Genomic DNA, 20,938 nt, shown 5'->3' on the forward strand with positions numbered 1-20,938 from the left:
GATGATGGCTTGTAAATTCTCATGTGGTTTCAGAATTGCATAAAGGGTTTACGAAGACAGCAATCAAACCAGGAAGTCAACAGTCCTGAGGAAGGTGAAGAGTCTTCTTCTCTAGAGTCATCCTGGAAAAAGACGGCCCCCTAAATAGCATTGCTTCTGTGTGGCCCAGAAACCTCGAGACATAGCATGAACTTCAGTTAATGTCATAAGAGATAAGGTAACATTTCTGTAGCTATGGTCTCTGCGAAGGAGGGCACACTGTTTCAAAAGAGCTGAAGACACCAACTGTAGTAAAACGTGAAAGTCCTGTCTTTGTACAGGGATTTTTCTGGCTGATGAGGCAGCGGTGATTCCACACGCTCCTGTAGAAGGTTACAGAGGAAGAGTTGCACTTGCTCTTACTGTCCTTCTTTGAGCTATTTTGCTCAAAATCTCCCAGAGACTGGTCATTTTGGAAAAACTAAAGCTACAAAGAGTATACTAGTGCTGAGACCCGGAGGCTTTTTGCTGCCTAAATCTAGCTGAACCAAAAAAATGTATTTAGTGCTAGAAACCAAGGAAGCCTGAGAAGAGTAGCCCTTGTTAAAAGGTGCCCAAGCTGGAGTCTTTGAACATATGGACCCACAAAAGACAGGAAACCAGGCAGGAAAAACCTAGTGATTACATATACAAGAGGTCACCCCAATTGGATTGCCAGTTTCATGCACTGTCTTAACAAATGATAAGGGAGCGGTAACTAAGTTAATAGAGTTGGTAATTAGTGATTTTACTATACAGAAGTCCTGGCTTTTACCTGTAATTGTGCAGTATAAGCTACCTGGATCAATAAGATTCTGTGAGGATTACAGGATAATCAACACCATGACCGAACCATATGTTCATCCAATGCCAATAATCGATTCTCTCTGGAGTTACTGGGTCTACCCTCAACATTTTGAGGAGTGCAAACAGTTTTCATTTATTTGAGTTATATCTATCTACCCTCAATAGACCCTTTAACTCCAGAGAGAATCGATTATTGGCATTGGTTCAATAACCAATCAATAATTCATCATTGTTTCATGAAGTGTTGCAAAATAAAGGCCATCCAAGAAGACTTTACGCAGACAGATTTGGTCACCCCAGAGAGATACATCACCTTCTTTACCAAGGGCTTTCTCTCTCAGTACACAACAGGAGGCTCTCAAATGGTTCCATATAAAGGGAAATCATATTTAAGTAATTAATAGTTGCTTGATTTATAAACAATTTATTTGTAGGTAATTTTTTCATTTTAGGAATAGAGATGGGGCTTTGCTATGTTGCCCAGGCTGGTCTTAAACTCCTGGACACAAGCAATCCTCCCACAGACTGCTGGGATTACAGGCGTGAACCACCATGACTTGCCTGCAAATAATTTAAACAGAAACGATGTTATCACCACTTGGAAGGGTATGAAATTCCTGAAACACCTTTATCAAACTTTTCCTGGGGTTCAAGAACCAAAAGTGGAAAATATGATTCCCTGGAGTTCCCAGCAGGGAGAGCCCTTTAAAAAAAAATCTCAAGAAGCCATAGGCTTGTATCCAGAACAGGAAGACATGGAAAAGCCTGTGAGACAAAGGACCAGGGAGAAAAGAAGAGGAGTCAAAAGCTGTGGGCAGAGGTAGGCGAGAAGAAAGCAAAACGGACCAGTGCCTGGGGAGAGAGAAGAGAGAGAAGGAAGCAGGCACGGGGAGAGCCAGTCCAGGACCGAGAAGTATCCAGCAAGAAGCACTGTTTCTGATCCTGGGCTTCTCTGCAGTGTGATTTATCTTTCACGAAGTGCATCCAGAGATCCTCCTTCACTGACTTTATTGCCATTAGCCATCAGCACTTTAGGGGAGCCTCCTATACTACGTTTATCACAATCAGCGGACGTTCCACCTCACAGACGGCATTGCTGTTGACTTTACACATCCTTCTAGTGTAAACCAACAGAAGCTTCTTTATCTAAAATTCATGTATATTTATATATGTCTAGAAAACAATTGAAATGGGCCGGGTGCGCTGGCTCGCCTGTAATCCCAGCACTTTGGGAGGCTGAGGTGGGTGGGGATCACCCAAGGTCAGGAGTTCAAGACCGGCCTGGCCAACATGGTGAAACCCCATCTCTACTAAAAATACAAAAATTAGCCAGGCGTGTTGGTGTGAGCCTGTAGTCTCAGCTACTCCAGAGGCTAAGGCAGAAAAAGAAAGAAAGAAAGAAAGAAAGAAGAAAGAAAGAAAGAAAGAAAGAAAGAGGGAAGGGAAGGGAAGGGAAAGGAAGGGAAGGGAAGAGAAGGAAGGAAAGAGAAAACAGTTGAAATGATTATATACCAAACTAGGAACAGTGATTACTGGGAGGGATTTTTTATTTTGTTTTATTTTATTTTACTTTAAGTTCTGGGGTACATGTGCAGAACGTGCAGGTTTGTTACATAGGTATACATGTGCCATGGTGGTTTGCTGCACCTATCGACTCGTCATCTAGGTTTTAAGACCTGCATGCATTAGATATTTGTCCTAATCCTCTCCCTCCCCTTGCCCCCTACCCCGTGACAGGCCTGGGTGTGTGTTGTTCCCCTCCCTGTGTCCATGTGTTCTCATTGTTCAACTTCCACTTATGAGTGAGAAGATGCGATGTTTGGTTTTCTGTTCCTGTGTTAGTTTGCTGAGAATGAAGAGGGATTTTTACATTCTCTATGTTGTTTGACTTTTAAAAAACAAGGACTATGTATCAGGTAAAAATTTAATAAATATATTACCAGTCTGATTTTCTTTGTAGGGGAAAGGGGGTAGAATTATGTTGTAATGGAATGAGAAGAAATGCTGGTTTACACCTTTTTCCTCTTACTTGCCCTTTGAGACTCTGACTATGGCAAAACTCTTGCATATTCATAACCTGAGGCCTTAGTTGGCTGGCGCTACCTCCTCCATCCCCTGCCTCCTCCAGGCTGACAGCCAGCACTATTAAAACTAACAAGCAAGCAAGCAAATGGCAATGACTTTGGGCCTCCCTGGCAATGACTTAAAAACAGTTAAAAACAGTTTTAACACTGTTAAAATAAGCAGGCAAGCAAATGGCGATGACTTTGGGCTTCCCCAGACATGAATGGTACCTGTCTCTGGGACCTTCAAGATTTCCCAGCTCTCCCTGACCACTTTGTCTCCCACTTCTTACCATGGTCCCAGTGCACCCTCCACTGTAGCACTCATCACATTCTATGTCACTGTTTGTTTACATGTCAGCCTTCCTTACCCCTTGAAGGCAGAAGATGTGTCTCGGGTATTTCTTTTTTTTTTTTTGAGATGGATTCTTGCTTTTGTTGCCCAGGCTAGTGTGCAATGGCACGATCTCAGCTCATTGCAAACTCTGCCTCCCAGGTTCAAGCAATTCTCCTGCCTCAGCCTCTGGAGTAGCTAGGATTACGGGCATGCGCCACCACGCCTGGCTAATTTTGTATTTTTAGTAGAGATGGGGTTTCTCCATGTTGGTCAAGCTGGTCTCAAACTCCTGACCTTAGGTGATCTGCCTGCCTCGGCCTCCCAAAATTCTGAGCCACAGGTGTGAGCCATCTTGCCCAGCCTTGTCTCAGGTATTTCAAAACCCTCAGCACTTGGCCTAGGGCCTGGCACATAGTAAGACTTCATAAATGTTTGAATGAATGAATGTGTGACTATCCAGGATCTCAAACTTAGTTTCAGCATTTTGCTAATAAGCTCTCTTTGTCTCATCTGTTCTTTTCCTCCATGCTATGAAATAATCTAATTCGACCAGCTTAGACTCAGTCTCTGAGCCAGTGGTTTACACACATTTTGTTCTCAGAACCCCTTTGCAACTTCAATATTTTGAGGACTACAAACAGTTTTCATTTATTTGGGTTATATCTATGAATCATTACCTTATTAAAAGTTAAAACTGGCCAGACACAGTGATTCATGCCTGTAATCCCAGCACTTTGGGAAGTCAAGGCAGGTGCATAGCTTGAGCTCAGGAGTTCGAGTCCAGCCTGGGTAACATGGTAAAACCCCATCTCTACCAAAAATACAAAAAATTAGCTGGGTGTGGTGGCACCTGCCTGTAGTCCCAACTACTTGGGAGGCTGAGGTGGGAGGATCCCTTGAGCCTTGGAGGCAGTGGCTGCAGTGAGCCAAGATCGCCCCACTGCACTCCAGCCTGGGTGACAGAGCTAAGATTCCATATCAAAAAATAAAAATAAAATAAAATAAATTAAAACTCAGGAAAAATGTAAATATGTATTAACTCATTCATTTGAAAATAATGATAACAATCCCTATACATGTAAACACAAATAACACTTTTTATTTTTTAAAAAATACTATATTTTTTCAAACAAACCCCCCAAAAATTTGGCCGAGCACGGTGGCTCATGCCTATAATCCCAGCACTTTGGGAGGCCAAGACAGGAGGATCACTTACATTCAGGAGTTCAAGACCAGCCTGGGCAACATAACGAGACCCTGTCTTTACAAAAAAACAAACATTAAGCGAGTGTGGTGCTACATGCCTGTAGTCCCAGCTACTTGGGAGGCTGAGGTGGGAGGATTGCTTGAGCCCAAGAGGTCAAGGGTACAGTGAGCCCTGATCACAGCACTGTACTCAGCCTCAGTGACAGGGTGAGACCCTGTCTCAAAACAAACAAACAGAAAAATTTTAATGGAATTGTTTTCCATGTTCGCAAGTCTCCTAATGTCTGGCTTAATAGAAGACAGCTGTATTCTCGTATCTGCTTCTGCATAATCTGTTGCAACATGTTATTTTGGTTGAAGTATATGAAGAAAATATGACCTTAAGCAAATATGTTTCGGGGTAAGAGAGAACCTCACAACCTGAAAAGGTCTCAGGAAGCCCTAGGGGTCCTCAGAGGACACCTTTGAAAAAGATTGCTCTGGCCGGGCCTGGTGCCTCACACCTGTAATCCCAGCACTTTGGGAGGCTGAGGTGGGTGGATCACCTGAGATCAGTTCCAGACCAGCCTGGCCAACATGGCGAAATCCCATCTCTACTAAAAAAAACAAAAATTAGCTGGGTGTGGTGGTGCGTACCTGTAATCCCAGCTACTTCGGAGGCTGAGGCAGGAGAATCACTTGAACCTGGGAGGCGGAGGTTGCAGTGAGCCAAGATTGCACCACTGCACTCCAGCCTGGGCAATAGAGCAAGACTCTGTCTCAAACAAAAAAAAAAAGAGAGAAGAAAAGATTGCCCTCATTCCTTATTTTTGTGAGTAGAACCTCTGCCCAGTCTGGAGGTTCTGTCTGAACTTAAAATCTCAGCAATCCTGCTGCCACCACCCAATAACATAATTGTCAATGTCCTTATAATCCCCTACCTGTGTACCTTATTTCATAGTTTTCAAAGAGTTTTCCTATGTAATGTCTCCCAGTTGCCTATCAGACATATCTGCTGATTCCATCTTACCCATGAACAAAACTTCCTATGAATCATGAAGTTCAGAGTGTACATGATTTGCTCAGGGCAAGAGGCAGAGCTAGTGCTCAAACTCTCGCCTTGTAATACGAGTTATATGCTCTTTTGCTAGCCACTTACATCAGCAGTACTCCAGCCTGGCCTCATCTACAACAATCCAGAGTATTGAGATGTTTTTCTTTTCTTTCTTTTTTTTTTTTTAGGCAGAATCTTGCTCTGTCACCCAGGTAGGAGTGCAGTGGCGTGATATCGGCTCACTGCATGCTCCACCTCCTAGGTTCATACCATTCTCCTGCCTCAGCCTCCCGAGTAGCTGGGACTACAGGCATCTGCCACCACACCCAGCTAATTTTTTTGTATTTTTAGTAGACATGGGGTTTCACCGTGTTAGCCAGGATGGTCTCGATCTACTAACCTCGTGATCCACCCGCCTTGGCCTCCCAAAGTGCTGGGATTACAGGCGTGAGCCACCGCATCCAGCCTGTTTTTCTTTTTTTTTTCTCTCTCTCTATCTTTTTTTTTTTTAGATGGACTCTCACTCTGTCGCCCAGGCTGAGTACAGTGGCGTGATCTCGGCTCACTGCAACCTCCACCTCTGGGGTTCAAGTGATTCTCCTGCCTCAGCTTCCTGAGTAGCTGGGATTACAGGCACACACCACTGTGCCCATCTGATTCTTGTATTTTTAGTAGAGATGGGGTTTCACCATGTTGCCCAGGCTGGTCTTGAATTCCCGACCTCAGGTGATCCACCTGCCTCAGCCTCCCAAAGTTTTGGGATTACAGGCGTGAGCCACTGAGCTTGGCTGAGATGTATTTCAATATTTTCCTAATTTATATCTTGACAGGGAATGGCAACTAATATTTATTGAAAGCCTATTATATTCCAAGCACTGTACTACTAAATACCTAATTTGTTTTCCATCAACCTCACAAAAGCAGATGTTATTCTCACTTGAGGAATCAAGGTTTAGAATGATTTAAGTATCTTGACCTATTTGCCAAAGATGCGTGGCTAATAACTGGTGGCACCATCATTTGGATCAGACCACCTTATTCCAGGTCACACGCTCTTTCCATTATACAACTGTGCCTTCACTAAAATCGTGGTTCTATATGACAAAGCATCTTCTGACATCATTACAGCCACACAGGAACTCAGCCACAGACGCTTTCTGAACCTCCAATATATTTCTGCTCCTTTCTTTGTTGATTCTAGAAATACTGTCAAGCTTTCTTGACAAGCTCACTTCAACCTCTCCTATTAGTGCAATTCCACCAATCTATGGATAGAACCTTGAAATCCACTAAAAGAAAGCAGAGTAAAGAGAGGCATGCATTTCTTTACAACTAGTGATGGATTAAGAGCATCCAATTGATATTAATTGGCATGTAGCCATTAGGCATTAAAGGTTGAGGGTCTCTGCCCTCCTCCCCAGCTCCATAGTGACCAGACCCAGCCATTTCCTGGCTTAGAGCCTCTCCTATACAGGGCTAGTCCCAGGTGCACCTTTGAGATAACAATAATGTCTCCTAAAACAAACAGCCATTATTTCTACACAAAGACCTTCAATGTTTCCTCCATCAACAAAAGGCTACAGCAATCCCTCCAAGAAGACAAAGGGCTGGAAGCCCTTTCATAAATATCATGATGATGGTGTGGGCCCAGTGGGAAGGGAGAGCCAGGAAGATAATTCTCCAGCACTTTCTCTGCTGAGGAATAGCTGGGACAGGACTGACTCCATCCCTCATAAAGAGCTCTGAGTGACTAATCATTCCTGAACTATTCATAATGACAATAATAACATTTCCCTAACCTGTGGAAAGAAAGAAAAATATTGAGCCATTACAGGATTGTCATCAGGATCACATGAGATGATACATGTGAAATCTCTGTGTAAGGTTTAAAGGATTGCACAATTTACATTATTATTATCAGACAATTGATGGGTCACCCATATTGCCTGCATGAAAAAGATAGCTCTATTTTAGCCAGATGAGATTCCAAATAGTCTTGGATTATAGGTCCACCAGTTCCTAGAATAAAGCATAAGGGAGAAGAAACATGGTCAGTATGGTTGACCATGATAGTCTACTAGGGCTTGTCCCCTGCCAAATTGCTGTGCAGGTGATGGCTAACTTTGTTGGCTATTCTTTCCACTCCCAAGAGCCCAGATCTTGGAAGTGAGGTCGCTGGTGGTTGATTCCTCACCTAGGGTCTAATGGTCCAAGTTCCCCACTTTCCCTTTCCTCCTTTGTCCCCCTGAAAACATCTCTCATGCAATTTACACAAAAATAGATACACATTATAAATTAAAGCATGAGAAAAGTGTCCAACCTCATTGGTAATAAAAGGCAAGTAAATTAATGTGAGTTGTACCATCTTATACCTATTTAATAATAAAAATTATAAATGAGAACATCCAATTTTGATGAGGTTGTGACAAAATTGATGTGATCTTATAGCACTAGTGGCATAATAAGTTTGTATAATCCCTTACAGAGGCAAAATGACAACACATAGCAAATACTAAGGAGATATTTCTATCTTTTGCCCTCGTGGTAATCTCTCTCCTTATCAATTCCCAAGGAAATAATTTAAAGAAGTGGGAAAAAAAAGCTGCAGCTATAGATACATTTACCATGATAAGCAAATACTGAAACAACCAGAGAAATGTTTTAGTTAATTGCAGTGTGACTGTAGTCCTTAAAATAAAAATATAAAAACTGGCTGGGCATGGTGGCTCACGCCTGTAATTCCAGCACTTTGGGAAACTGAGGCAGAGGGATGACTTGAGCTCAGGAGTTGAAGATCAGCCTAGAAAATATAGCAACACCCGACACAGGCACAGTGGCTCACGCCTGTAATCCCAGCACTTTGGGAGGTCGAGGTGGGTGGATCACAATGTCAGGAGTTTGAGACCAGCCTGGCCAATATGGTGAAACCTCATCTCTACTAAAAATACAAAAAAATTAGCCAGGCGTGGTGGCACATGCCTGTAATCCCAGCTACTTGGGAGGCTGAGGCAGGAGAATTGCTTGAATCCAGGAGGCAGAAGTTGCAGTGAGCCAAGATCGCGCCACTGCACACCAGCCTGGGTGACAGAGTGAGACTCTGTCTCAAAGAAAAAAAAAAAGAAAAGAAAAGAAAAGAAAATATAGCAACACCCCATCTCTACAAAAAATTTAACATTAGCAGGGTGTGGTGGTGTGTCCCTGTAGCCCCAGCTACTTGAGAGGTTGAAGTGGGAGGATTGCTTGAGCCTAGGAGGTTGAGCTGTAGTGAGCTGAAATCGCGCCACTGCACTCCAGCCTGGGCAACAGAGTGAGAACAGAAAGAAAGAAAGAAAGAAAGAAGGAAGGAAGGAAAGAAAGAAAGAAAGAAAGAAAGAAAGAAAGAAAGAAAGAAGGAAGGAAGGAAGGAAGGAAGGAAGGAAGGAAGGAAGGAAAGAAAGAAAGAGAAAGAAAGAAAGAAAGAAAAAGAAAGGAAGGAAGGAAGGAAGGAAGGAAGGAAGGAAGGAAGAAAGAAAGCAGGCAGACAGGGAGGGAGGGAGGGAGGGAAGGAAGGAAGGAAGGAAGGAAGGAAGGAAGGAAGGAAGGAAGGAAAGAAAGAAATATGAAAACTACTGAGAGGCCAGGCACAGTGGCTCACGCCTGTAATCCTAGCACTTTGGAAGGCTTGAGCCCAGGAGTTCGAGACCAGACTGGGCAACATGGGGAAGCCCCGTCTCTATGAAAAATACAAAAATTAACCAGGTGTGGTGGTGCATGCCTGTAGACCCAGTTACTTTTAGGGCTGAGGTGGAAGGCTCACCTGAGAGTTTGAGGCTGGAGTGAGCTGAGGTTACACCACTGCATAACAACCTGAGCAACAGAGCGAGGCCCTGTCTCAAAACAACAACAAAAACAAAAACAAAAACTACGGTGGCTCATGCTTGTAATCCCAACATTTTGGGAGGCCGAGGTGGGCCGATCACTTGAGGTCAGGAGTTCCAGACCAGCCTGGGCAACACGGCGAAACCCCGTCTCTACTAAAAATACAAAAATTAGCCGGGCATGGTGGTGGGTGCCTGTAATCCCAGGTACACGGGAGGCTGAGGCAGGACACTGCACTCCAGCCTGGGTGAAAGAAACAGACTCTGTCTCAAAAAAAAAAAAAAAAAAAAACTACTTAGAAACATGATGAAATGTTATAAATGATGAAAGTATACAATATAATACAACTAGGTAGGAATGTATGCATAAACACCGGTAATAAGAAAAACGAAAAATTCTTTAATGTAGTGGTAGCCAACTATATTTTAAAATATTCTTTAATGTTTTTATATCATCTTTTAAATACACCAATAAAAAGAAAGAATAGTAGTTAGCTAGTAGAATTTCTCAGTACTCTGCTTCTATTAGGGTAGGGCACGGAGTGGTCCTTGCTAAGATGTTGATGGGTATTAGTAAATTTATGAGCAATACATTTCCAGATAGAGAGGCCATAGTAGACTCCAGTGGTTAAAAGCCTCGGAATTCAAGTCAGGCAACCAGTTGCTGAGTTGGATTCTTCTTTCTTCACTTGCTTGCATGAGTGGCCTTGAGCAAGCTGTTTGACTTTTCTAAATCTTTCTGATTTGTAAAATGGGAGTGATAGGCAGAACCAATTTCATAGAGTCATTGGAAGTAGTCAGTGAGATAAAGTACATAATATAGTGCTAGATGCATTGAAAAATTATTCAGTAAAGGTTTGTTGTTTGTGCTGTTAATAATGATGGTGGTGGTGGTGGTGGTTGTGATAAACTCAGGGCTTCCAGGGAAAGTACTTTAACTTAAAGGTCTGATGTCACTTACAGGATGCTACTCAAATAATACTATCCCTATATGTGGAGCCAACTAAAATTTTGAAAGGTAATTTTATGTTATTTATTGATTTACTTTTAATTGACAAATAATCACTGCTTTTATTTTATTTTATTTTTGAGATGGAGTCTCGCTCTGTCGCCCAGGCTGGAGCACAGTGACAAGATCTCGGCTCACTGCAACCTCCACCTCCCAGGTTCAAGCGATTCTCTTGCCTCAGCCTCCTGAGTAGCTGGGACTACAGGAGCGTGCCACCACACGCAACTAATTTTTGTATTTTTAGTAGAGTAGGGGTTTTGCCATGTTGGCCAGGCTGGTCTCGAACTCCTGATCTCAGGTGGTCCACCCGCCTCGGTCTGCCGAAGTTCTGGGATTACAGGCATGAGCCACCGCGCCCGGCTCACTCTGTATCTTTATGGGGTGCAATGTAATGTTTCTTCAGATGTATACATCATGGAATGATCAAATCAGGCTAATTAACATATCCATCATCTCAAATGTTTCTTTGTGTTGAGAATATTTAAAATCATCTCTTTTAGCTATTTTGAAAGATATAATACATTATTATTAACTGCAATCATGAAAGTTATTTTTTCCAAGTTTCCACAAGCAACACTGAAAAGTTGTTTTTAATACACTTTTTAAGATAAACTTTATTTATTTATTTATTTATTGAGACAGAGTCTTTCTCTGTCACCCAGTCTGGAGGGCAGTGGCATGATCTCAGCTCACTGCAACCTCCGCCTCCCAGGTTCAAGTGATTCTCCTGTCTCAGCCTCCTGAGTAGCTGGGATTACAGGTGCCCGCCATCACGCCTGGCTAATTTTTGTATTTTTAATAGAGATTGGGTTTCACCATGTTGGCCAGGCTGGTCTCGAACTCCTGGCCTCAGGCAGTCTGCCCAGTTCGGTCTCCCAAAGTGCTGGGATTACAGGCATGAGCCACCGTGCCCAGCCCACTTTATTTTTTTAGAGTAATTTTAGGTTCACAGCAAAATTGAATGAAAGGTGCAGAGATTTCCCATAGATCCCCTGTCCTCACATAAGTACAGCCTCTCCTGCTATCAACATCCAACACCAGGGTGGTACCTTTGTTATACAATGGACCTACATTGACACATGACTATTACCCGAAGTCCACAGTGTACCTTAGGTTTTACTCTTGGTATTGTACATTGTGTGGGTTTTACGTAAAATGACAGGTATTCACCACACAGAGTAATTTCACTGCCCTAAAAATCCTCTGTGCTTTACCTATTCATCCTTCTGTTTCCCCAACCCCTGGAAGCCGCTGACAACTTTTAGTATCTCCATAGTTCTGTCTTTTCCACCATGGCATATAGTTGGAATTACACAGTATGTAGCCTTTTCAGATTGGCTTCTCTCTTGAAAGGTATTTTTTTAATGAACAGTCTAAAGGACCAGGTGAGGGTTTTGATTTTCGACTAGATAATACAAAGATAACTACTACCAGTGATTGTGTTTGGTTCTTTATGCATGTTATCTCCAGAAGATAAATGTTATTATCCTTATTGGTAGAACAATTGTTCAAGGTCACAAAGCCAGGAAGTAGAGGAGCTAGTATTTGAATCCAGTGTGTCTGACTCCAATGTTTTTATGTTTTCATCATGCCACTGTGTTTACCTAATAGTAAACACAGGTCCTGGAGCATTTGAACCCAGTCACGGGAACTGACATGGAAAAGCACACTGGCACAGCTGCATATCCAACTGCACGTCACTCCAGTTCTTAGAAAACAGCATCCTGATAGAGCAACACAACAGCCACCCCGCTTGGTGCCAGCTTTCAGGCTTATAACGTGTATTCCCAATCCTTAGGCAGGAGAGCTCAGTCAGCATACTGACTAGCCAAATTAAGTGGATCTGGTTCAGTGTTTCTTAACCTTTTTTGCATTATCCATCTCCCCAGAAGTCTCTTTAGACATTTTCTTCCTAATCACTCCCAATTCCGACACTGCAGACAGACTCTACATTTGCTTATGTACCGTGGCTCTTCAGTGGCCCAAAAGCCATTGTAATACCTAAAGCATTCTTTTTGCCCTTGGAGAAACTATTTTTACACTCTTGGGGGCTACATCATCCCCACTGAGAACCTATGGTCTAGATGCAGTTGGCCAGAGCTCAGGGAGCCTAATGGAGAGCTGAGACATCAGCGGGGTGAGGCCAGGACCTTGGAGAGCGCCGAAGGGGCCCTCCTGAGGCCATTCCAAGGCTCCATTTTGCCTGAAAATATGTCTGAAAGGAAGAGGCAGGTAGAGGCAGGGGCTAGGAAACCAGTATTAGTATTATCTTACTAGATGTCATAGGAATCATCAGAATGTGAAGGCCTTCTAATTCTCTTTCATAAAAAGTTCTTGTGGGGCCGGCACTTTGTGGGTGCGGACTTTAATTCTCAAGGCCCAAGGCAGTTAAATGGCACATTTTCAGGTAGTCTAAGGATTTCAGGGTCTTTATTAAGAGCGCAATTCCACAGGACTTGGAGGTTTTCCGAGGTTTAAAGGTATCAGATTAATTCTTCCTTCCTCACCCTCCACTGCTGGCTGGGTTATGATGCCACATTTATAGTTTTACAGTGCCTGCTGTGACTTGAAGACAATAGGCACTACTTACCATGTGCCAGACAGACACTGTGCTAAGCATATTAGTGAGCTATTTTATTTAACCTGCTTAAGAATCTTCTCAGGTGGGTATGATCATTATCCAAGGATAAGAGAAGGTAGCAAACTTGCTCAGGATCACACAGCTGATAATCGGGGAAGCGCCAGACCTTGAACCCACGTAGTCGACTTCAGAGCCTCACTGCTTAACCAGCATGCTATACTGCCACCAGATTGACTCAGTGGCCCTGGTAAGGTTTTTGTTTTTAAAAATCCCATTAATATCCTTAGCACAGGACTATTATCTCCCCTACTCAACTTTCCCAGAGATACCTCTGTGACCCAAGGTTTATACTTCTGCCCTCTCCTCAGGAGAACTTAAAATTTGTCATGTCACTCCTATGCTTAAAACTTTTCAATAGCTCTCCCTGTCCCCCTCAGAATAAAGTCCAAATTCTTTCTCATGCCTTATAAGGCCCCTCATGATCGGCCCCTTCTTATAAGGCCAGACTTGTCGTCTTTTACCACTTTGCTTCTCAAACTCTCTGCTCCAGCCACGTTGATGCACTTTAACCAAACTGTGCCCTCTGTCCCTTTTGGGCCTTGGCACATGCTCTCCCCTCTTCCCAGAGACTTTCTTTCTATTCACCTCCCTTTCAAGGGGATAAATCCTCCATATCTCTCAGGTTTTAGCTCCGATATCACTTCCTCTGCATTTCCTCACAGATCCCCCAAATCTGGGTACAACAGAAATAATGGCATCACAGTAGTCTGTGCTTGTCAGGTTGTCCATGGCATATTTTGTCCAGTGCCAGGCATCACATAGATGAAGTCTGCAGGCAGGCAACCAGTATGGAGAGCATTCTGAAATTGCTTTTAATATATGCCAGGCACTGAGTTAATGATTTCATGGCTATTATCTCATATAATCCTATTGGATTGGGTAAGTACGATGAGGAAACTGAAATTCAAAGAAGTTAAGCAAATTGCTTGAGGGCCCTCAGATGGTGAATGGCAGTGCACAGTGTTTGACCCAAACCTGTGCAAATTTGGAGCCCATGCCTTCAATCCCTACATAATACCATCTCTGAAAACCATAGTATCATGACTAGTTTAAGAAAAGTACCATGATAAAATAGAAGTTATTTAACCTAGAGAACAGATGACCAAGGGCAAGCTATATTCATTCAAACAGTTGAAAGGTTGTCACTTCAGAGAGTAACAGGAACACCTCAGTAGTTGGCTTAATAGAAGAAAGTTCTGAAAAGGAAGTGAGCCTCTGAGGGGAAAGGCCCAAGTATCTGTTATCTATGTGTTTCTCAGTCCAACGTCTGGTTCAGAGGAGGTGGCTCCATAAGAGGAAGGAAACAGAACTGCCCAATAGTAGAATGGGTTGCCTCATGAAATAGTGACAGCCCCGCTGACACTCCCCAGGTTGGGCTGGTTGGTCACCTGACAGAGCACCATGGGAAGGATCACAGAGAAAGGATTCCACGTATTCTGCATCCTAAAATTAGATGAGCTCTAAAGCCCATGTGTGCTCAAGGATTCTGTAATTATTGGACTAAGTCTATGACTCAGATTTTGGCAAGTCACAGACCATCTGGCAATGCATCAGTGCACTGAGATCTCAGAAAGCAGAGAACATGAGTGGATTGGACTCCTGGACTTCCAGAACCCAAGCTTCCACCCTTCCCAGCTCCATACAATGGAGTTAGAAATGGTTCACTGTAACTCTGGGGAGCTAGAAACAGTCCTGTTCCAGAGGCTAATCTGGAAAGAGAGACGTTTAAGTCATTTATAGAGAAAGGCTCTGCCTGTGGGTTTCAGCTGCTGTCACGGGATCTGAAAAAGGAGATGACTTCTCCTTGCTAGCAGATGGTTAGGACAAAAAAAATCAATACGTCAACAAATGAATTTCTGACAGCCATTTGCTGAAAGGAATTGAAAGGGCCCCACAATATGTACATTGGGCCGGCCGTTGTTCCTCACATGCACTGTGTCCTTTCACTCCCTGCCGAGTGGCCAGTGACAAACACAGAGGACTGTCCCCTCTGTCCAGCATGGAACGAGTTCCGATAGAGCACAGCCAGAACAAAGTGCTTTCTGCCAGTTTTCCTAGACGGCTTGCACAAATGTGGGTGGCTCAAAAAATAAGACAACATTTCATCAACATTAATGTTATGAGACTCTTTGACTCCACTTTCAAAAGATTTATGCACCCTGACAAGAACAGAGTATTGTGGAGCCTAGAACACCTAGTAAAGAAGGCATCTTAGTTGTATGATTCAACCTACAGCTTTAATCAAAACACAACCCCACACACAACTATATTAAACTAGGCAAACGTCACTTGTGCAATTTTTGAAAGAAGTAATAAACCAAATACAAAGTTGCTGTCATTACCTACAAGTCTAATAGCATCTGTTTGGTCCAATTTTATTATTATTTACAGTTCTTTGACTCTATCTTTCCACAGTCGCCCTCCTATCTTTTCACTTGCTTCTCTCAACTTAGAGATCAAACTTTCTCAGTTTGTGTCTATAGCTAGAGCCTCAATAAGCTTCCTCCAATGGCATGTGACATGGTGGTCTCTCACATGGGACCATCACCACACCATGTGTTTCCCTCCCTCTCTTAACAGGGATCTGAGATCTAAGGTCGCCTGGATCTTTTACTTCCTCTCTTTTTTCTTCCATTTTTTTCTCTGCCTCTAAAGAAACATGAATCGGATATAGTATAATAACTATGTGAAGCCCACTTAACTATCTTTCCAAACAGAAGGGAGGGGTTTTCCAATCTTTTTTTTTTTTTTTTTTTTTTTGGAGACAGAGAGACAGAGTCTTGCTCTGTGCCCCAGGCTGGAGTGTAGTGGCACGATCTTGGCTCACTGCAACCTCTGCTCCTGGGTTCAAGCGATTCTCCTGCCTCAGCCTCCTGAGTAGCTGGGATTACAGGCACCTGCGACCCAGCTAATTTTTGTATTTTTAGTAGAGACAGGGTTTCGCCATGTTGGCCAAGCTGGTCTCAAAACTCCTGACCTCAGGTGATGTGCCCACTTCGGCCTCCCAAAGTGCTGGGATTACAGGCATGAGCCACCGTGCCAGCCCACTCTCTACAGAAGGGTGAAATATTTTCACCTTTCACCTTTTCAGCCAATAGAAAACAATGGCTGCCAAAAACTGGTTTCCCCTTGTAATTCTTGACCAAACTGCCTTCCTCTACTGACAAATTCCTTTTAAACAAAATATCTTAAGCTGCAAAGGTAAATAGATGGGATTGGAATATTGTTATCTAAAGTTCCCGGATATAGCCTGCTTACACAGATAGATGCTGGCTCCACAGATGTTGCCCACAGGAATGTTTATACAGATAGTGCTCACATAGATGTTTCTCACAGACAGATGTACACAAACACAGATGCTACTCACATAGACAGATGTCCACCAGGAACACAATATATACCAACAGCTCCCTCAGGGTGGTCTTGACATAAAGTTCCCGGTTCTCAGCTGTGTTCTCAGTCAGGGTTGTTCCCCAAAGTCCTAAGGGGCATGGGAGAGATGCCTGGGATGCTCAGTGGCAGTGTTCCTCCCAGTCATCCCCACCCATCTGTCTCTGGACTTTAGCCCCTTTCCACCCCTGCCCTTCCTTGCCCATCACCTTCATCCTTGGCTGAATCTGGCTACTGTACCCACACCCATGCTTGCCCTTCCCATCAGCTCCCTGAGGTCGACAGGGGTGAAGGCCCTGGCTTGTAGAGAATGAAGGCATGGAAAGGAGGCACCTGTTCCAGGTGGGGTAGTCTAGGGCATCATCACATCCATGTCCTCCCTCAAACCAGCTCCCACATACCTCTCTGGATCCCCAGGTGATGACCATGCCAGGCTCCCCACAACCGGTAGACCGCTCAGCTGGCCTCTGTGTTCTGGGTCATGCAGCACTACCATGGGCAATTCATACACCCCAAAGTGACACCGAAAGGTCACCTCTTCTTCAGATCACATTCCACCCCCACCCCCTGCCCAAAAGCTTTTGGTGACTCCTCCTGATTCTAATATCCCAGGAGAACTGTCCCCCTATCTGGTACCTCTGATGCCTTGACAGATATGGAGGCAGCAGCTGGACACCCGGGTCCTGTATGCCGTCTCCTGGGGTTCATCTTCAGGCTTCTTGGGTTGGGGCTGGAGAGGCCCCGTGCTGGAGATGGTGCAGACTCTCAGCGTCCCGTGTGGGGAAGGGGGACCACTGTAGGCGGGGTTGTCCCAGGCTCCACTCCCCAGCTTTTGCAGCTCCTGCCCCTCAGGACTTCCCACAGCATTCATGGGGAATGAGGTGGGGGGGCCCGGTACCCCAGGTGCCCACTCTCAGCTAGAGGAAGAGGGAGCAGAGGCACAGCCCAGCCTAGCCAGCAGAGAGCAAATGGAAGGGCTTCTGAGAGCAGCTGTTTCCACACAGCCTGGGCTCCTGCCTTTTGTAGGGGGATGTCTGTGCCTGCTGGGGAGGGAGCGGATGAGAGGACAGGGTGGGGAAGGACCATCAATCCTGTCAGGAGCTCTCTCTCCCTCTTGCTGCAAGCCCCAGGGGACCAGCCGAAAGGGGAGGTGAGGAAACTGGAAGGTGGGGGTTTGAAGAGGGGAGAGGGGAGAATAGAAGGAGGATGTGGAGCTGGGAGTGGAAGGAGAAACGGGAGGAAAAGGCGATGCTGGGGACGAAGGGGGCTGCTCGCAGATGTGCCTGGTGGAGAGATGGCCCAGAGGTCGGACAGAAGAGACGATGAAAGAGCAATGGGAGGAGCTGAGACAGGAGGGGAGCTGGGGGCCTGTGCTGCGGGTCTGAGCTCATTTCCACTAAAAGCTCCTAAAAGGGCCGACATGGATTGGGGTGGGGACCAAGGCCAGGAGGAAAGCTGAAGAGCGCTGTCCCCCTCCCAGGCTCTGCCCACCTCCCAGGTTCAGCCAATGGGTCTGAGGCTCCTGTCCTGTCTCACCTTCAGCTGTCCCCTGGTGGAGCAGAGATGGGCAGCTCCATTCCCTCACTTCACCCTCTCAGCCGTGGGGAAAGGACAGTGGCAGGAGGAACCCCAGTCTCACATACTTCAGGGCACTGAGGGGGCAGGGGAGAGGACCACAGAGTCCTAGGTTGTCTATATTCCTTGTTCTGAGGCTTGCCTTTCCATGGCTTACAGGTGAGATACACCAAGAGAGGGGCTTCCTTAAGGGTGTGGGGCTCAGTATGGGAAAAAGGCTAAGACCTGGTTGGGAGGCTGGATCGGAGAACAAAGGACAAGGACAGTATGATGTGGGACTAAAGGGGAGTGGATATCTGGACCCAGCTGAGCTGGGAACCTTTTCCCATGGCTCTGCTTAGTCCTGGGCCTAGAATTGTAAACTTGAGCACAAAGTGGAACTATCCGTGATATCAGGATTAATCTGCTTTCTTTATAACTGCAGGTCTCTGAATTAAAACTGTGGCATGGGCCCCCAAGCACATCCCTGCCTATGCCCTGCTCCAGCTTCTGATCACCTGCTCCAGCTCCCCTATAGGCATGCATGATGCCCCAGAATGGGGCTGGTCCCACAGGTGGTGGTGGTCACCCTGCAGTTTCTCCTCCTTGAGGCTAGAGGAGAGACTTTCCTCTCCTAACTCCTGGCTCCCCACCCAGGGCTACTCACTGGCCTGAAGCCCACCTTCACATTCAGCAAAACATCAGCCTTGTCAAAATAATCAGTCTTGAGTGTCCCTATAAAGAGATCTTGGCTGGGTGTGGTTGCCCACACCTGTAATTCCAGCACTTTGGGAGGCCAGGGCAGGAGGATCACTTGAGCTCAGGAGTTCAAGACCAGCCTGGGCAACATGGTGAAACACCGCCTCTACAAAACAACAACAACAAAAAAAATTAGCCAGGCATGGGGTGCGTGCATGTAGTCCCAGCTACTCAGGTGGCTGGGGTGGTAGAACCACTTGAGCTGGGGAGGCTGAGGCGGTGAGGCTGCAGTGAGCTGAAATCACACCACTGCACTCCAGCCTGAGCAACAGAGCAAGACCCTGTCTCAAGAAAAAAGAAAGAAAGAAAGATAACAAGTGTTGGCAAGGCTGTGGAGAAAAGGGGCCCCTTGTATGCTTGGCTGTATTGTAAATTAGTACGGACATCTTGGAAAACAGTATGGAGGTTCCTCAAAAAACTAAAAATAGAATTACCATATGCTCCAAGAATCTCAAAGGAATTGAAATCAGTGTGTTGAATAGCTGTCTCCTCTCCCATGTCCATTGCAGGATTATTAATAATAGCCAAGATATGGAAACAATCTAAGTATCCATCAACTGACGAACGGATTTAAAAGATGTGGTATATATGCACAATATAATACATTCAGCCTTGAAAAAAAAACACAGAAAATTCTGTCATTTACGACAACATAGATAAACCTAGAGAACATTATGTTAAGTGAAATAAGCCAGGCATAATGAGACAGATGCCCTATGCTCTCACTTGTATGTGGAAACTAAAAAAATTGAACTCGTAGAAGTAGAGAGTAGAATGGTGGTTACCAGAGGCTGGGGGCGAGGGGTGGGTGAGAGGGGAAGAGAGTGGTCGATGGATAAAAGCTTTCAATCAGGCAAGAGAAATATGTTCTGTTGTTCTGTTGCACAGTGTGGTGACTACAGTTGATAATGAGGTACTGTGTACTTCAAAATAGCTAACAGAGAGGATTTAAAAGTTCTTACTACAAAGAAATGATAAATATTTGAAGTAATGAATATGCTAATTCACCTGATTTGATCACTCCACAATGTATACATGTATCAAAATGTCACATTGTACCTCATAAGTATATAGCATTATTATTTATCAATTAAAAATAAAATAAAACTTTAAAAAATGGAGCAAATGGGCCAGGCACAGTGGCTAACATCAGCACTTTGGGAGGCCGAGCTTGAGACTAGGAGTTCAAGACCAGCCTGGGCAACAAAGTGAGACCCTGTCTCTACAAAAAAATCAAAAAATTAGCTGGGCATGGTAATGCATGTCTGTGATCCCAAAAACACAGGAGGCTGAGGCAGGAGGATTGCTTGAGCCCGGGAGGTCAGGGCTGCAGTGAGCCGTGTTCATGCCATTGCACTCCAGCCTTGGTGACAGAGAAAGAGCTTGTTTCAAAAAAAAAAAAAAAAAAAAAAAAAAAGCAGCAGCAGCAAATGGAGGCATGAATAATGTGAGGTAGCCTATTTTAATGGTATAGACACTAAACATTATGAAGTTCAGAGGAAAAGGAAGCTTCCTCTGGAGGAAATGAAACAGAAGCTAGATCTTGATGGATGGGCGAGGTTTGGGAAGGAAGAGCCCCATCAGGTTTGGATGGGAAGGTTTGGAAAAGAAGAAGTTCCTTCTAAGCATAGGAATGATAGGTGGGGTCTTGGGGCTCTGAAGATGTCTGTGATGCCCCTAGGGTTGTAGAAGACTGGCCCTTAGTGAAGTTGGGAGAAAACAGAGGAGGGGGAAGGCCTGAGGTTGCATAACGAGGGTGAGGACCTCTGGTGGTCCCTATTGCTGCCGAGAACTGTGGTGTGCGTGAATCCCTTCAGAGACCACGGAAACTACCAGCTATTCAGAGTGGTTGAAGAACAAAAGGAGGTGGCTTCTGACCAAGTCAGTGGGAAGGAAATGACAAAATAAGAAGAAAAGGAAGGGTTCTTTTTCATTTGCGGCACTCATCCATGCTAATTTTTCATCCATAAAGAAATGAGTAGTCAATCCTTTCATGCTTCCTTTACCAAAAGGTGATTGAATTTATTTTATTAATTCATAGCCTATGTTTAAGGGAAATATATTATTTTGAGATTTTTATTTGTAGTTTAAATGTTTCTTGGGGGGATGGAGATTTAAGGTAGTCCCAGACTTCTTTTAGATTTTTCCTCCTTATTATAGTTTGTATAAATATTGATCCAACCTAGATATAAGCTATGGGTAGGAGGAATCTTTTTTTTTTAACTATAGAACACAGCATTCCAGAAAAACCTCATTTCCATTGG

The 20,938-nt window shown here is 44.5% G+C and overlaps 1 protein-coding gene across 1 annotated transcript in view; it reads right to left on the reverse strand.

Moving 5' to 3' along the window:
* The window catches only part of PKD2L1 (polycystin 2 like 1, transient receptor potential cation channel), a 41,763-nt gene extending 24,531 nt beyond the window's left edge, over positions 1–17,232 (reverse strand). The window contains 2 exon segments of the mRNA XM_004049946.5: positions 16,339–16,452; positions 16,998–17,232. Of these exon segments, the coding sequence (XP_004049994.3) occupies positions 16,339–16,452; positions 16,998–17,232 (349 nt within the window).
* Positions 17,233–20,938: the final 3,706 nt, after the last annotated feature.

This window comes from Gorilla gorilla, chromosome 8, assembly GCF_029281585.2.
Source record: "Gorilla gorilla gorilla isolate KB3781 chromosome 8, NHGRI_mGorGor1-v2.1_pri, whole genome shotgun sequence".
Taxonomy (NCBI): Eukaryota; Metazoa; Chordata; class Mammalia; order Primates; family Hominidae; genus Gorilla; species Gorilla gorilla.